This window comes from Phoenix dactylifera, chromosome 1 (genome assembly GCF_009389715.1).
Source record: "Phoenix dactylifera cultivar Barhee BC4 chromosome 1, palm_55x_up_171113_PBpolish2nd_filt_p, whole genome shotgun sequence".
Classification (NCBI taxonomy): Eukaryota; Viridiplantae; Streptophyta; class Magnoliopsida; order Arecales; family Arecaceae; genus Phoenix; species Phoenix dactylifera.
In genome coordinates, this window is record NC_052392.1 from 20,560,378 (window position 1) to 20,577,242 (window position 16,865).

The window sequence follows — 16,865 nt, forward strand, 5'->3', positions numbered from 1 at the left end:
TCCTCCGTACTGGGGATCCGAAGATACTCGAGCGCTGTTCCCTTGGGAAGCTCGCTCATGCGGGAGGTTGCCAATTTGGATAGCTGGTCTGCCCTGAGGTTTTCCGCTCTGGGGATGTATTGAATATTGAAAGAATTCAGGGCAGATATGAGTTCCCACACCTTTTGGAGATACTTTTGCATGGATGGCTCTTTAGCTTCGAAGTCTCCTTGGATCTGGTTCACTACCAGCTGGGAGTCGCTGAAGGCCGTCAGGTCTTCCACTTTTAGTTCTTTTGCCAGCTTGAGCCCGGCGATGAGAGCCTCATACTCGGCCTCATTGTTCGAGGCCGGGAATTCGAGGCGCAAAGCTTGCTCTGCCACCACTCCGTCTGGACTGGTGAGGATGAGTCCGGCCCCGCTACCCCCCGAGGTCGAAGACCCGTCCGAGTGCAGGACCCATGGCTGCCTCGGGGCCTCCTCTACGGATTCGGGTGGCCTCTCGGGGTCGTCCGGAAGGGTGCACTCCACAATGAAGTCGGCGAGTATCTGAGCTTTGATAGCCGGCCTGGGCCGATATTCGAGGTCGAATTCCCCGAGCTCGACCGCCCATTTGGCGATCCTCCCCGCACGATCCGACCTCTGCAGTATTTGCTTCATAGGCTGGTCGGTCAATATGGCTATCGTGTGGGCTTGGAAGTAAGGCCTGAGTCTCCGAGCCGAGATGATGAGAGCGAAGATGGTCTTCTCAAGTTTAGAATATCGGGTCTCAGCATCCCTGAGAACCCGGCTGGTGTAATAGACCGGCTTTTGGAGCTTGTCCTCTTCCCGGACGAGAACTGAGCTCACTGCAGCTGGGGAGACGGCCAGATATAAGTAAAGGATCTCGCCTTTCTGGGGCTTGGTAAGCAGCGGGGGAGAGGCCAGAAGGCTCCGAAGCTCTTCAAAGGCCTGCTGGCATTCTTCTGTCCACCGGAAGTCTTTCGGCCGTTTGAGGCTCTTGAAGAAGGGGAGGCATCGTCGGCTGACCGAGAGACGAACCTTCCCAGGGCGGCAACCCGCCCCGCGAGCCGTTGCACCTCCTTAACTGTCTTTGGAGGCGACATCTCTTGCAGTGCCCGGATTTTCTCCGGGTTGGCTTCAATTCCGCGCTGGGTCACTATGAAACCCAGGAACTTGCCCGAGGTGACCCCGAACGCGCACTTCGCCGGATTGAGTTTCATTTGGTACCTTCTGAGTTTGGCGAATGTCTCGTTGAGATCGGCTATGTGGTGTTTCGCCGCTCGGCTCTTTACCAGCATGTCGTCCACATAGACTTCCATGTTCCGGCCGATCTGGTCTTTAAAAATTTGGCTGACCAGTCTCTGATAGGTGGCCCCAGCGTTCTTTAGGCCGAAGGGCATCACCTTGTAGCAGTAGGTGCCCTTGTCGGTGATGAAGGCCGTCTTCTCCTCGTCTTCTGGCGCCATTCGGATTTGATTGTATCCTGAAAAGGCGTCCATAAAAGTTAGCAGTTGGTGTCCTGAAGTGGAGTCGACGAGCTGGTCGATGCTCGGGAGGGGGAAGCTGTCTTTTGGGTAAGCCTTGTTCAAGTCGGTGTAGTCCACGCACATACGCCATTTTCCGTTGGCCTTCTTCACGAGGACTATGTTGGCGAGCCAGTCCGGGTAGGAGACCTCCCGGATGAAACCGGCTCCGAGGAGCTTGTCCACCTCTTCAGCTGCAGCCCGTTGTCGTTCCGGAGCAGAGCCTCTTTTCTTCTGCTTCACAGGCCTGCTGGTCGGCCTTACCTGGAGTCGGTGGACCATGACTCCAGGGTCAATTCCCGGCACGTCCGCAGGCGACCAGGCGAAGACGTCAGCGTTGTCCCGCAGGAAGCTGACAAGGCAATCCCTCTCGCGGGCGCCGAGGCCGGAGCCGACCTGCGCAGTTAGCTCGGAAAAATTTTCTTGTAGTGGGATTTGAATAAGGAGCTCACCGGGCTCTACTTGCTTCTTCCAGAGGGTGTCCCTCGCATCGAGGGTTTCTATGGGCAGCGAAGGGCCCATTGGGTGGTCCGGCGCCTCGGCTGGTTGCTTTTCTGTGTGGGCCGCCATGTAGCATTGCTTGGCGACCAGCTGGTCTCCGCGGACCTCGCCTACTCCTTGGTCGGTGGGGGAACCGCATGAGCAAATGGCGAGTTGAAACCACGGCTCGAAGGGCATTTAGCCCTGGGCGCCCAAGGATGACGTTGTAGACCGAGGGCAGACGGACCACCAGGAGGTCCATCCTCACAGTGCTCTCCCGAGGGGCGAGGCCGACTGTGACAAGGAAGCTAGCCTCACCTTCAACCGGGACTGCATCTCCGGTAAACCCAACTAACGGGGCATTGATTCTCCGGAGATGCCCTTCTGTCAATCCCATTTTTTGGTAGGCATGATAATACAAAATGTTGGCTGAGCTTCCATTGTCAACTAGGACACGCTTTACATCAAACCTATTTACAATCATAGAGATGACCACAGCGTCATCATGGGGGGTTTCGACCCCTTCTAAGTCCTCGTCCGAGAACGAGATGACTTCACCAGTACGTGGGCGCTTCGGGGGTGCTCCCTGGGCGGCTGTTCCTGCCGAGGCCCGCCCGATCATGTTGATGGTGTCGGCGATGGGCCTGTTGTCGCCCGGATTTTCGGTTGGTGCGACATTCTCCGCCGGCCTCCTTTCCTCAGGTCGGTTCCTCATGAACCGGTTGAGTACTCCCCGTCGGATGAGCGCTTCTATCTCATCCCGGAGTTGGTAGCAGTCCTCCGTGTCGTGCCCACGATCTCGGTGGAAGCGGCAATACTTCCTGGGATTCCGGGGGAATCCCGTGTCTCGCATAGGAGGCGGGGGTCGGAAGAAGTCCCGACCCTCGATTTCCATCAGGATTTCGGCCCGGGGAGCGTTGACGGGTGTGTAGTTCTCGTACTTTCCCGGGTACGTCCGAGGCCGTGGTGGGGACCTCGGCCGAGGAGGGGTCCTTTGCTGAGATCGCCCCTGCTGTCGGGGCGGACTTCTCAGTCTGGGGAGGTTCTTCTCTCGGCGGGGGATCGGCTCCTTTGTCGGCCGCGCTCCTCGCGGCGTTTCTTCTGCTTCTTGGAGGCGGGCTCAATTGCCCCCCGCCTGGATGCAACTGCCTCCTCGGCCTTGGCATACTTCCGGGCTCGGGCCAACATTTCAGTGAAGTCGGCCGGGAAGCTCTTCTCGATGGAGAAGAGGAATCGGTAGGAGCGAACCCCAGTTTTCAGAGCCGACATAGCCATCGACTGGTCTAGCTCGCGAACCTCCCATGTGGCGGCGGTGAAGCGGTCCAGGTACTCCTTGAGGGGCTCCCCCTCTTTCTGTTTGATGTCGAGGAGGGAGTCTGACGTCCGTCGCTGGCGCCGGCTGGCAGCGAAGTTGGTGGCGAACTGCCTGCCGAGCTGCTCAAAAGAGGACACCGTATTCGGCTTCAGTCCAGAAAACCAAAGCCGAGCGGTCCCTCGGAGGGTCGCTGGGAAGGCCTTGCAGAGTATGGCCTCCGAGGACCCTTGTAGGGCCATGAGGGCCCGATAGCTCTCCAGGTGGTCGAGAGGGTCGGTTGTCCCGTTGTAGGGTTCCACCTGAGGCATTTTGAACCTCGCGGGAACCGGCTCATCCTCGATCTGGCGGGAGAAGGGGGACTTGGTGGTGAACTCAAAGTCTCCCTCTTGTCTTGCCTTCTTGCTGTGGAGCGCCGCAATCTGACGCTCCAGATGCTCAACTTTTCGGTCGAGCTCCCCCACCCGTGGGATTGTCGCTGTGGTTTGCGCCGGCTCACGGTGATCTGGGGCTGACTCTGCCTCAGAAAGTTGGGGTCTCCGATCGAAACCTTCTCCCGGTAACTCCCTCCGGGGAGAAGCTTGTTCTCCGTTGTTGGCTCTAGAAGAGCCATGCGAGTTTTGGCTTGGGAAAACCGGGCCGTTGGGGAGACACTCCGGCGGGGCCTGAGCCCGTGGGGGGAGCGTAGGTAAGGCTTCCTCGTGCCGCAGACTCTGAACGGCGGCGGCCAGGGCCTGGACTTGCTGTACCAAGGCGTCGAACTGTTCCGGCGGGACCTGAGGAACTGGGTCAGCCGGAGTTGGAGAATTCTGGACAGAGTGTCCGGGGCTTTGCGGGGGACGCCGGGAGATGTTAGAGGCTCCCTTACTTCTCAACTTCATGACTGCTACTCGGGCCCTTCCTCTAGCGCCAACTGTTGCTGGAAATTGGACCCGGGGGCAATCGTCGGTCGAGGAGAGGGAGCGGCGAGTTCTCACGGCGGGGCGGCGGTCCGTCGGCGGGCGGCGTCCTCCGTCTGGGGCGGTCGGAGAGAAGGGACGGCTGGTCCACGGGGCGAGGCGACGATCCGTCAGCTGGCGGCGTCCTCCGTCTGGGTGCCTGCACACGAGCCGGTGGCCGGGTTTTCCGGCGCCGGCCCTCCGACGCTCAAGTCAGGGAGGGGGCAAATAGTGTAGGAAGGAGATAAACAGTGTCAGTAGAGTGCATCCATCTTCCAACCCCCTCCTGAGAGGCCAAGGCTCCCTTTTATAGGCGGGGGTCGGTCTACCTGCGATGTAACAAGACGAAGCCGTAGTACGGCTCGGCATGTCGTTCGGGTCAGCGCACGGTCAGGCGGATCATTGCACTGATGTCGGCGGTGAGGGCGTCGTACAGCCCGAACTAGCACGCTATCAGGCGAATTATTGCATTGGTGTCGGAGGTATGGCCGAGATCGGAGACTTATCATAGTTGACTAGACCCTGCTGGGCTGATTCGCCGTGGAGAGCTGAGAGTCCGTAGATGACAGGAGCCATGCGCATTTATTGTGGAGTAAGCCGGAGATCCGCATTTATTGTGGAGTAAGCCGGAGATCCGCATTTATTGTGGAGTAAGCCGGAGAGTTACAGCGACCATGCGCAATAAATGCCAGAGGGGCGTCATGGTATGGTCCTCGGCCAGACCTCAGAGGCGCACGGCCGTAGTAGGTGGCTGACAAGAGTAGACCTCGAACATCGGGGTTTTTCTTAGGTCGGAGGTCTCGAGGTCGGTCGTCTTGAGGTCGGGCGCTCCGAAGTCGGACGCCGACTTCGGCCGTCCGGGGTCGGAAGTTGTACGGCTTCTTAGGGGCATTTATGTCATTTGGAAAAAAATCTTATTCCCCCCAACATGGTTGAATATCTCTGTGGCATGCCGTAGTGATGGCATCCTGCCCGATATAAACTGCTTAGCTTAAGTTTTTATTTATATATAGAAATTTGCTCTACCTAAAAGGAGAGGATATATACTCTTCTCAAATCCATAATTCATAATCAAACGTTTAAATCAAATATTCACATTGTTGATCATAACTTATATCACTAAACATAACTTATATCACTAAATAATTACATATTTTGATGGCCTCTAATATATATATCAAATAAACAAAATAAATAAATAATTTTTATTATGCTAGTATTCTTAAATATCTGTTAAAACATTTAAATTAAGAATCTATCCCATAAATCACCATATATACTATTAAAATATATAGATTAAAAATTAATATTTGTTAATACCTAAATCATAATAAAATATAATCTTATATTATTGTAACTATTTATTATTATGTCTATTTGATTCATATGTTAAATATTTCTAAAATATATGATTATTTAATAGTTGGCATATTTAGTGATAGGATTATGATCAACGACATCAATTTTTCGTTCAAGTATCTGATTATTGATTTCAGATCCAGATAACAACGGTACTCATTTCCATTCTCTCGTTCGAAGGGTTAGGAACAAGAATCGCTCAGTCACATTAAAATCATTGCCTGCTCTTCGAGTGGACAAAGGGCAGACATTTCCTGAGAATTCAAAATAGAGTCGCCAGCAGAACCACATAATGCGTCATGAAAAATTGATAGGAAGATTGTAATCGTCCCCATTCTCCTGCAACACCCCACTTCCTTCTTGGGAAGTCCTTGCTTCTGCAACCAATATTTTTGATCCCATATTCTGTTTTAGCTGGCAACATATGGCTCTTAAGCATCAGCCACTGATTCATGGCAATGCCTCTACACAAACATCTAACCTGTGTTAAATATTAAAAAAAACTGTTTCCATTATCAAGTAATTAGATTCTAAATTAACATGTTCCCTTACAAGAAACTAACATATTGAGATCTATCCATCTAGACCCATGATGAAGCATGGTGCCCTCAAGAAAGTACTGTAAACACTCCATGAACCAGACCTGAAATTTCTCTGACGAAGGCAAAACAGTCTGAAGCATATGAATCACGACTTCCAATAATGTTGGAATTGCTTGACAGTCCTCATTTTTGACACTCATGCACAAATTATCCAAATCCTGCTTCCTGGTTATAATTCATCTTTGGTTGTAGTGTCTTCCCCCAGAAGCTCTTCAAGAGAGAACTCATCCTCTTCAATGATCTCTCCATCTTTGCCATCCCATGGTTCTGTTTGGACGACAGAGGGGGCTTTCTCTAGAGGCAGGTTTCCCTTACCACCACGCCCTGCTTCTTTCACAAAGTCACTGAAAGTATATATTTCCATTAGTTCTCCTTCATAGGAGTGCACTGAAATATTGACTAAACAAAAACATAAACACGAGTCCAAAATAACTAGCTTACATGATCGGGTCATGCTCGAAGGCACTCCGGAGCGGGGCGTATATGCCTTTCTTCACATTCAGAGCCACCAAAGCTGGGTAACCATAACCACCAACTCCGACCTGCTTCTCGAGGTCAGGCTGCTTGCCTGCTGCAGCCCACACATAGCTGCAAGATAAATTACCTTAACTCCATGTAATGTCAAATACATTGCGCAACTAAAAATGAAACAAATCATGATTTCCAATAGCATATGTTCCTTACAGTAAAACCCAGTCGAATATTAGGAGTGTTGAATTCCACCCAATAGCATATACAGCTTATCAAATTTCTCTAGATGGTCAGATGATAAATGTGAAAAAATTAGATTCATTACATGCGGTTGACTTTGATTTGAGGTGAAGAAAAGATGTCAAGAGCATGGCGTTATTGTTGAAGATATTATGAAAAGAAACTCCACAAGAATTGCTAAATCATTTATTGTTACAAAATCAAAATTTCTTATCCATCCTGGGTCTATGCAGACGCCATCCCCCACATCTGCCTTCCCCTAAAATCCATTCATACAAAAAGCACAATCATAATAAGGCACGACTATTTAATTCAAGACAACATCTTGGATAACAGATCAATGTGAAATATATCATGATCATTCTTAACAAGAACAAGGAAATAACCAATTAATTTAATTTTTGCCAATATTTAACAACAAACCCTTTCCGTAATTGGAAAACTCGAAAAACCAGTTATATAGATCAAATCTATTTTATAGACATTACTTGTTACTGTTATTCTTTCCATGCAAACGGTGTAATAATTAATGTTGTTAACAAAAAAATAATCATAAATAACCAAAACTATTTAAGTCAGCACTTGCCTGTAAGGGCTCCTTCTAAATTTCTCAGCAACTGACAATAGAAGCTCAAGGTACTTATTTCTTCCCTCTGCCTTGGAATCCAAGATATCAGGGAGGAAAGCCACAAAACAGATAGCAGCCGAAGAACATTTCTCTTCCATCACATCCTACAAAATCAAAAGGCATCTTACAACAAGCACAGAATTATTGGCATATGGTAAAATGAAAAGGCAATGCACGAGTGTTTACTGGGCCAGTCAACTCGGACACTTCAGGAGGAGCAACATTGGTTTCGAGCTGTTCCAGTGCAAATGACTCAATTGCTGAAGCAACTCGAGCCCCCTCATAGGGATATGGGCTGTCCTTGACAATTCCGAACACCAAAATAGTAGGGAATCCTTGTACATTGAATCTACTCATCAAAGACTGGCAAATTTGCATGTTTGTTAGCATTAAGCTTAACACCTTCAAAATTGTTCAACATGAATATCTCAATATTATAAACCAGAAATTGGAGGAAAAGAAGCACTCATGACTGGCATGCCCAAACAAAATATTGTTAGTGTAGGATAAGCAAGTAATATATTAACCAGCATTACAACATCTCTTCATTGCCCATGTCTGAGAATAGATATGAGAAGTCACAAAAAATAAAGACTTCTCTAAGCAAATATGACTCAAAAGGGTAAGATCATTACAAGGAGAGCAGCTCACAAAGCTTACTTGAAGACTATCCTTACGGATCTGATATTATGGTAGCTGGCATCCAGATCCACATTAAGGAGAGCACAGCTCTCTCTCTCTTTCTCACGCACACAATCAATCACTCAGATGCACGGCCGGCTAAGAATAAGGGGAACCATGGACTACTCGTTCACCATGCATAATGTAACATATTGCAAAAATTAGAGCAATACATGAAGCTGCATATACCTCTCCCTGATGCTTAATGTTTTGTGAACTAGCTATCAAGTTCTACAAGCAACTTGAGGTACAGGCGAACATCTCTATTACTTTGCAGAAATATACAACGAAGTTTATACGAATGATAAAGAAGAACACAAAAGAGTACCAGTGAAAACAAAGAGTACCTTTTCTGCATCACAATCAACATGGCCTAGTTTCACTTTCCCCTTCAAGTTATTTGAGGCTTTCTTCCATTCTGGTGCCAGCTTTTTGCAATGCCCACACCTAAAATAACAAAATCAATTAGTCTCGCTGCTGAAAACAAACGAAGTCCATTCATAAGCACATCAGTTCATTGACAAAGAACATACAAGCTAAGAATGAAAAGGTGTCCGGCAACAGGGTCTAAATTCTTGAACATGTGAAAATGCGATGCAGCGTTTAAATACAAAGATATCTTGCAAATTTAGGATCTTTAGAAATGTTAGAATGTGCACCATTAAATAAAATAAAATGAAAACACAATATATAATGGTGGTTGTTATCCATGGACACTCTTGACCTGTCAAAATAAAGGGCTTTCAGAAGAAAACTAAGTTTAATTCTGGCATTGCCATAGTATTATAAGCTGGCCTAATGACACTCATAGATGCCATGAAAAATATAGAAACCAGTAACGAAGCAGAACAAGACTATATAGGAAGGCCAGAGCAAACAAAGAATATTACCATACACTGAATGTAATGGAAAATAAATTCTGTTAATAATAGGCGGTTGATAAATGGTCCCATGCCTAAATGGAAGAGGTTTAGAGTTGATAATAGGTTCATAACTGGTTGTATAAACAATTCAAATTAGGAAATGAATCCTAATCTGATAACATTATCTTGCATATACTTAGACATCATAAGATGTCATAATTTGTGACTCAAAAATAATGTAGTTATTTAATCTCCTAACTCACAAAAAACATGCCTTAAGGAGCAACATTTTAGATAGTTGGCACGAATACTTCGACAGATGCCCATTATGAAAGCTAAAAGTGATTATCTTTTCCTCAAAAAATAAGTTCTTAATAAATTGGTTTAGTGGCTTTTGTTGTTACTCTAAGCACATATGCAAACAAATTAGAAGAAAGAAAGTAAAAGAATATTAATATCAATTGCCGTCATTACAAGACAGCAAGAGATGAAATACGTGTAGAGTTACATACCATGGTGCAAAGAATTCCACAATCCAAAGGTCTTTACTTTTTAGAACTAGTTCATCAAAGTTACGAGAAGTCAGTTCTATCGAAGCACTTGTTTCAGATTTCTCACTTGAACCTCTAGATGACTTGCCATTTAACCGTTCCTTAAGAAGCGCCTTAATCTGTGCATAAGGAAGCATGTCAGTGTTTAACTTATATTCATCATTTCACAAAGAAAAGCAAAGAATTTACAATTCAAGTGATGGGCAATAAAACATGAAAGTTGACCATATAGACTCATGAATCATTTTGTTTCATTGATATATAAACAGCGAAAGTAAGTTTTACAGTAATTTGAAATCAATAGATATTATACTTCAAACATAGGTCATATGATGATCACCAAATGAAAAACCACATACAAAAGTTAAATGTAAGCTTAAGAAAAATAAATATTGGTGTTATGAATGATAGATCGGTAAGGCAAGGGATGGGAATCTGCCGCTGAGTTTGGCAAAACTAATGGCAAGAAGAAAAATGCCTCGAGTTAAAAAAGAAAAAAGTCCATAAAGGAAAGAAAGTCTTTGAGATGTTACAACAATATTGATTGTTTAAACAGATCATAAGAAGAAAAAGAATAGGGGATTTATCTTAGATTATATATATGGGCTTATTACAACTATAAACAGCAAAAGCAAGTTTTACAGTAATTTGAAATCAATAGATATTATACTTCAAACATAGGTCATATGATGATCACCAAATGAAAAATCACATACAAAAGTCAATGTAAGCTTAAGTAAAATAAATACTGGTGTTATGAACGATAGATCACTAAGGCAAGGGATGGGAATCTGCCTCTGAGTTTGGCAAAACTAATGGCAAGAAGAAAAATTTCTCGAGTTAAAAAAGAAAAAAGTCCATAAACGAAAGAAAGTCTTTGAGATGTTAAAACAATATTGATTGTTTAGACAGATCAGAAGAAGAAAAAGAATAGGCGATTTATCTTAGATTATAGACATGGGATTATTACAACAATCATGGCAGTTGTACCAATGGAGAACAAAGTGATGCAACAAAGATATGTGAGACCTAGGTAACGAAAGTCCTCAAAAAAACTTGCATGATACCGAAGGAAACCCACTGGAAATAATTAACAAAGAATGATTCTTTGAAAATGCTTGATGGCTGCAGTGACAACTATGTGACATCGAAACTCGTAAAGCCAGCATCTCTTCCCCTTGGTGCAAGACTTGTGCCAGTATTTTCTTAATGAGATAAATTGAATAGCAGACTTAAGGAAATGTAAGCTATTCTTCTTTGCCTGTAATCCTGAATCTTAATCTCTTTTATCAAGCTTATCTGTTGGCCAGCTCCCATGTCCAACAAAGATTTTACAGATCACAAAGCCATCTGTAAGAAATATCTTATGGGAATTCAGACTTGCACAAGCAGCAAGAGCCCTCTTTTCAGGCCTAGAAAGAAGATCATGGTTTCAAAACGTTGAAGGCAGTTAACATGAAATGGCTGTGTGATTGCAACAACAACAAAAGATCTTTTTCAGTCAGGTGGATGCGAACAAATGAACCAAGGGAAATGAATTTCCTCCAATTCTTGCTCTTAACCCATCATTCTTCAAACTAGAGAGGAAATTAAATGACAAATCTTTTATATGCTTTTTGATAGAAATTGTCATTCTCGTTTGATCCTTGGACTTCTAAAGGTACTTCATCAGATTCTTGGTTAATCTATCTTATCCAACATCTGGAGGAGAAAAAGCAGATAGAAGCACACCTAACTGTAGTTCTTAGTTCTGTTTTATGAATGGTCTCCCGAATTTCATTATTTGGAATTCAAAAGTATCTTCCTGCAAATGGTGCCCCTAATTGCACTATTTGGAAGCCTGCCAACGATACAAACTTCTCATTTTCATCCGTCTGGATGGTCAAGATAGTGAACTGGAGTAACATCATTTGAAATAGCGGCTAAATTCCTAAACACAGCTCCTGCCTTGACAGAACTTTTCTTGACAGACCACATACCTTAACTAAAATTTTATCTTAAAAATCCCAATGTCCATAGATGTTTCCTTTGCTGGTGCTGAATCTAGAGATCATCTCTTCTTAAGCTGCTCTCCTAGCGCTTTTATTATATAACACTAGTATTAGATTGGATGAGTTAAGATCTCTTAGTACAAGAATTAGGTTGGATCAATTTTTCTCTGTCTAAGAATTTCCAATCCAGGCCAGACCTAAGTTAGGTACATTTTAGCACAAAAATTTAAAGGGTCATTTCAACTTACCAGAGACCAAATTGCATTCCTTATATCTTTCCTAGAGTTACTCTAAGCTCAAAGTCCCTAGGATGATAGAGCCAATAAAATGAGCATTGATCTTTATTACAGATAATGTATTTCCACATGTTTGTACCTAGATGATTATTCCTGTATTTCGCTAACAACTTAATATTAATCTGAGGTTTTCTCCATATTTCTAGACTAAAGTTTTCCTCTCAACTCCAAAATTTACAATGATTTTCATACATTGGTAAATAGCATTGATTTCAAAAGCATTCCAATATTTGAACTTTGAGTATTTTTCAAGAAGCAGTAGCTATTGCAATCCTTAAACCATATAAAAGTGGCTTAATTTCCAGTTTCAATTCCAAAAATAATCCCAACCATACCGCTCCAGGATATTCAAATATTTCTATGATAACGATAATTAAAATTTCTCTCTTAAAAGGCATACAGATTTTTATAAAAGAGATATCTTGGTATATCTGAACTCTAAGAACCTTCAAGAGAGGAGAAAGAAAGATACTTTGGAACCAAGGGTGGAAAGGTGTATATAGTGAATTAAAAAAATCAGTTAGGAGTCATTTGTTTTCAAGTCTCTTTAGAATTTAAATTTTTAATCAAATTATCCTAAATCTAAAATCTTTAGCAGCCACATGCATCTATACCAAGGTTGGAGGAATCGACACCAAATACCGTATTGGTTTGCCGGCAGGATGACTCGTACGGATAGTACCGAGCCTGTACCGAGAGAGGGACCGTAGAAGAGAGAAAAAGAGAGAGAGAGAGAGAGAGAGAGAGAGAGAGAGCGAGCGGGGGAGGGCTTGAGGAGGCCTGCGGAGGCCGCGGCTAAAAACTTTCGCATTTTTTTAAGTAAAGTTGGCAAATCTCTTGCCGACTTCACTTAAAAATCACAAATTTTTTAAGGTCGAGCGGCCACGACCTCGCTCTACGGCTGAGGCCAGCCCTCAACGGCCTCCCATGGCACTCCGCCAGCATCCCACCCTCACCCTCTCCCTCCCTCCCCCCCCCCCCGCTAGCTCTCTCTTTCCTTCTCCTTCTCTGGCTCCGGCAATGGGTTCTATTTCTGTTGCTGGAACCGTATTGGTGAGCCGCCGGTACGACTCAGAACGGCCGGAACCGCCCGATTTGGGACGGTTCTGCCGACCCTGATCTATACATACATTATAACTAGGGAACTCTAAAAGAGGGAACAAAATGTTAAATTCCAGTACATGATGATGATCATGACCTTAAAATATGATTAACCAGCATAGATTCCAACAAAGTTGGTGGATGAAGTAGTAATCAGTTACGACCATGTTAGTTTGATAAGTTCGGATGACATAAAATACACAACTTATTACCCAAGTGGCCAGGCTTTTGTACTGCACATAATAGCATCATGGCTCTGAGTTTAGAGATTATCCCACTAAGTATGAACATAAAGTATAAAGACATATATAAATATATGTCAATTATATAATACGAGTGAACACATACAAACTCCATCCCCATGATAAGATCGAACCAATAAACGATATGCAATTAAAGAGGCTGGTTCCAACAAACCTGCTGCAGAGCAAATTCTGCAATAGGCTTCACATCCCTTGCTCCTTGATAATCTACTGGAGGCTTACCAGGTGAGAACACCTTTATTGTAGGAAATCCTTTAATTCCGTATTCCTATAAATAAGTCATCATGCACTACATCAGTAGGGTGATTCCTCATAAGCAAAGCCTAAAAAAAGCACAACTAGAAATATAGCATTGTTAACAGAGAACTTTAGAAATCGACTAAATACAGAGGAAAAAATTGAAGTATATACTTGGTACTAATATTTACAAACATAACAAATGCAGAGGCAAGTTAAAAAGCAACCACAACATCTTTTACATAACCATCAACCCATGACCAACAAAGAAGAAGCATTTAACAGAAAGGTCACATCATCTATTCAAAAATTGAGCTGCAAAATAGTAGAATTAATAAAGACTGCTTATGTAATGCAATGTGAAGCATCCACTAGTTAGAGTCAAATTGCTTAAGGACAAATATTAGTTCAACAAAATACTTCAAATGAATCTGTTAAAGCACAAGTTCCAACTAATACCAAGCTGCAAGGTCGAATAGACACCCTTACACAGTGAGAAATTAATTTTATAAAAAAGGCATCGGGAAATCAGTCTAAAACACAAAGAAGTAATGTATAGAAAATATTTACAAGAGAATAAAAGTGTAATAAGACAGGTAGAGGAAATCAATCATGTGAAGAAACATAAGAAAGCCAAGACCGCTGCTTAAACATCTTTGCATATACCAACATCTTGCTTGCATTAGAAAATGATGAATTGGAACTTTGTTCTGATTACAAAGAAAGATACTTAAACGCATATATTCTTAACCCCCAAAGTGCCGGCCCTCAGCCAAATAGAAATACAAAAATCAGGACATAGTTCTGATGTGTTCAATTGACCCAACACCCAGTCAATTGAACAGATGCATTCCCTGAATTGTAGGGAAAAATGTGACAGGTGAGTTCCTCAATGAAAATAGGCATCTAAATCTCACTTCAGGAGCTCAAATCTTATTATTAGTTAGAGGATTTATCTTAATCCCCCCATCCCATGAGTTTTCAGTGGGTTCGGGTGCATCTTGCTGATGGTGAAAATATAATGAACTGTGGTCCCTACTATTGTGTGAACGAGCATCTAGAGGAAAGGAGACCACAAAGAGCATATAGGAGGTTATTATATTATTGATGTCAGCAAGGATAAGTGGTGGGAAAACTTCTGCAGGAAATTCTCAGCCCAAATTAATGAAAACAAATTGAAGTTGCATGATAGAACTTTCCATGTCATACATCAATAAAACACACTAACGAAAAGAAAGATCACAAAGTCACAAATTCAATCTTTTGATGATGTACAACTTCATAAATTTCATCGAGTAACTGACAATATTAGTATAACCATGACATTGAAGCTCTTCGCTTATGTTTATCAGTATTATTTGTGCTATTATTTGCAGAATGTCATATGAAGATGCAATTTTTTGTTTTTTTCAAAAAACCTCCAATCTTAGATTTATTTATTCACAATTGTAACGAGATATCTAGATTTTCACCGACAAGGAATCCAAGTAGACTAAAATAACCGAAACGATTCGGCAGACCAATTGTATCCCATAATTTCGCAGCACCTCTAAAATAACTCACATAAAGCAAGTCAAAGATCTACTGGAACATCATCCAACACTCCCAAAACTCAAAAATCATTGCCACTCATAAATAAAAGATAACCAGATCAGCAGATTAAATTGGAGAAAGAAAAGATTTGGGGCGACCCCCAACCTGGGCGAGAGACTTGTGGGCGTCGGCGTCAAGGGCGGCGACAGTGGCGACGCCCTTCAAGACGGTGGCGGCTTTCTCCCACGTGGGCGTGAGAGCTTGGCAGTGGCCGCACCAGGGCGCGAAGAACTCCACCAGGACGACCCCATTCGCGTTCAAAACCTGCCATCCATTCTTCCAGCACTCAGCAACTCCAAACAAAGGAACACCAAACCACAGATCCAAAAAAAAGAAAGAAAGGGATTCGCAATGAACGATCGAAGAAGGACTTGAGCTTGGAGAGAGATCTGAGGACCTTGGACTTGAAGTTGGAGGGGTTGAGCTGGACGACGGGAGAAGAGGGGGAATAGAGGGCTCCCGCCGGGACGCTGACAAAGGCGAGCAAGAGGAGGAGGAGGAGACCAATCCGCATCTCTCTTCCGCTCTTCAATCTCTATTCGATCCACCACTAGAACTAACGACCCGACCTCTCAGGCTCTCACCTTCTGGATCTCTGGTCTCAGCCCCCTTCCAAGCTATAATCGCCGTCCTTGTAAGCGAAACGCATTATAAGAGGAAGACGCGTGTGCTAACCAATTGGAATGTTACACGTTCGCTCCACGTCATCATGGATATCATGGGGCATTGGACCCAGTGCAGCGAGCCCCTCCTGACCCAACCGAGAGCGGATCGAAACTTAATCCGGTTAGTTCAGCCCAAACCGAAATTTGTTGAATTAGGCTCAAATTCAGGAAGAAGACCGGTTTCAAATCTGGAGTGGATCCGGATCCTTAAATTCCCAATCTGAACCCGAATCAATTAGAAACTAGTACAATATATTTCAAAACCAAAGCTCAATATAAAAAGTCACTATTTGATATTTTGCCAATAATTTGTGTTGTTGATTATGATTATGCATGTTTTTCGATCAAGTTATATGCGGAACATAATTTTGATAAAGTTAATCATGTTGCTTGCTATTATTGTATTACATAATATATTTATAACATAATTAGATAATTAATTTATATATTTATTATAATTTGTGTTTGGATTACTTTTAATCTAATTTGGTCCAAAACATCGAATCGGTTGATATACTTAATAATAAATCTGATACTATTTAATTCAAAGGGAACTAAATTAGATTTGGATTCAGTTTGGTGACTTGATTCAAATACAAATTGGATTCTAATTGTGCCCATTACCGGTCCCAGCAACCCGCTTACCGCCGGATAAGGACCCAGGTCACAGTGATTACATACAGGCAAAATAAGTCTGTAGCTAACTGAGCTTGATTGATTACCTTCATGATGAATTTGTGAATACTTGGGACATGCTAACCAAGCATATTGAGCTTTCAATTGATGTAAGGAAATAGGAAGTTTGAGCCCAGAGAAGTAGTCCATGCAATGCCAATGGCTGAATCACCCCTCCCACCATATATATGCACGCATTTAAAAAGACAATCACGATGCCAAGATAGGTAACATTAGGATTTCAACTTCTTGCTAAATTTTGGTGGAATAGGTGATGCTTGTAAATAACGCAGGCTTAGCATGGAATTTGTGTTCAAGCCATTTCAACATGAAGATGTAAGCAGCCAGATGATTGCCCAATGCTTTGTTTGCGTATCATACATATTTATGTTATCACAAATACATGTAATAATTC

General features: G+C 43.5%; 1 protein-coding gene across 1 annotated transcript; it reads right to left on the bottom strand.

Annotated features, from left to right (window-relative positions):
* Positions 1-6,058: 6,058 nt before the first annotated feature.
* LOC103718516 (protein disulfide isomerase-like 2-3) lies at positions 6,059-15,741 on the bottom strand. The gene is made up of 9 exons (XM_008807381.3): positions 15,508-15,741; positions 15,216-15,374; positions 13,435-13,548; positions 9,591-9,748; positions 8,563-8,662; positions 7,721-7,897; positions 7,493-7,638; positions 6,637-6,783; positions 6,059-6,539 (listed from the first exon to the last, which is right to left on the bottom strand). The coding sequence occupies exons 1-9, from the start codon at positions 15,622-15,624 to the stop codon at positions 6,365-6,367; spliced, it is 1,293 nt and encodes a 430-aa protein (XP_008805603.1). The 5' UTR covers positions 15,625-15,741; the 3' UTR covers positions 6,059-6,364.
* Positions 15,742-16,865: the final 1,124 nt, after the last annotated feature.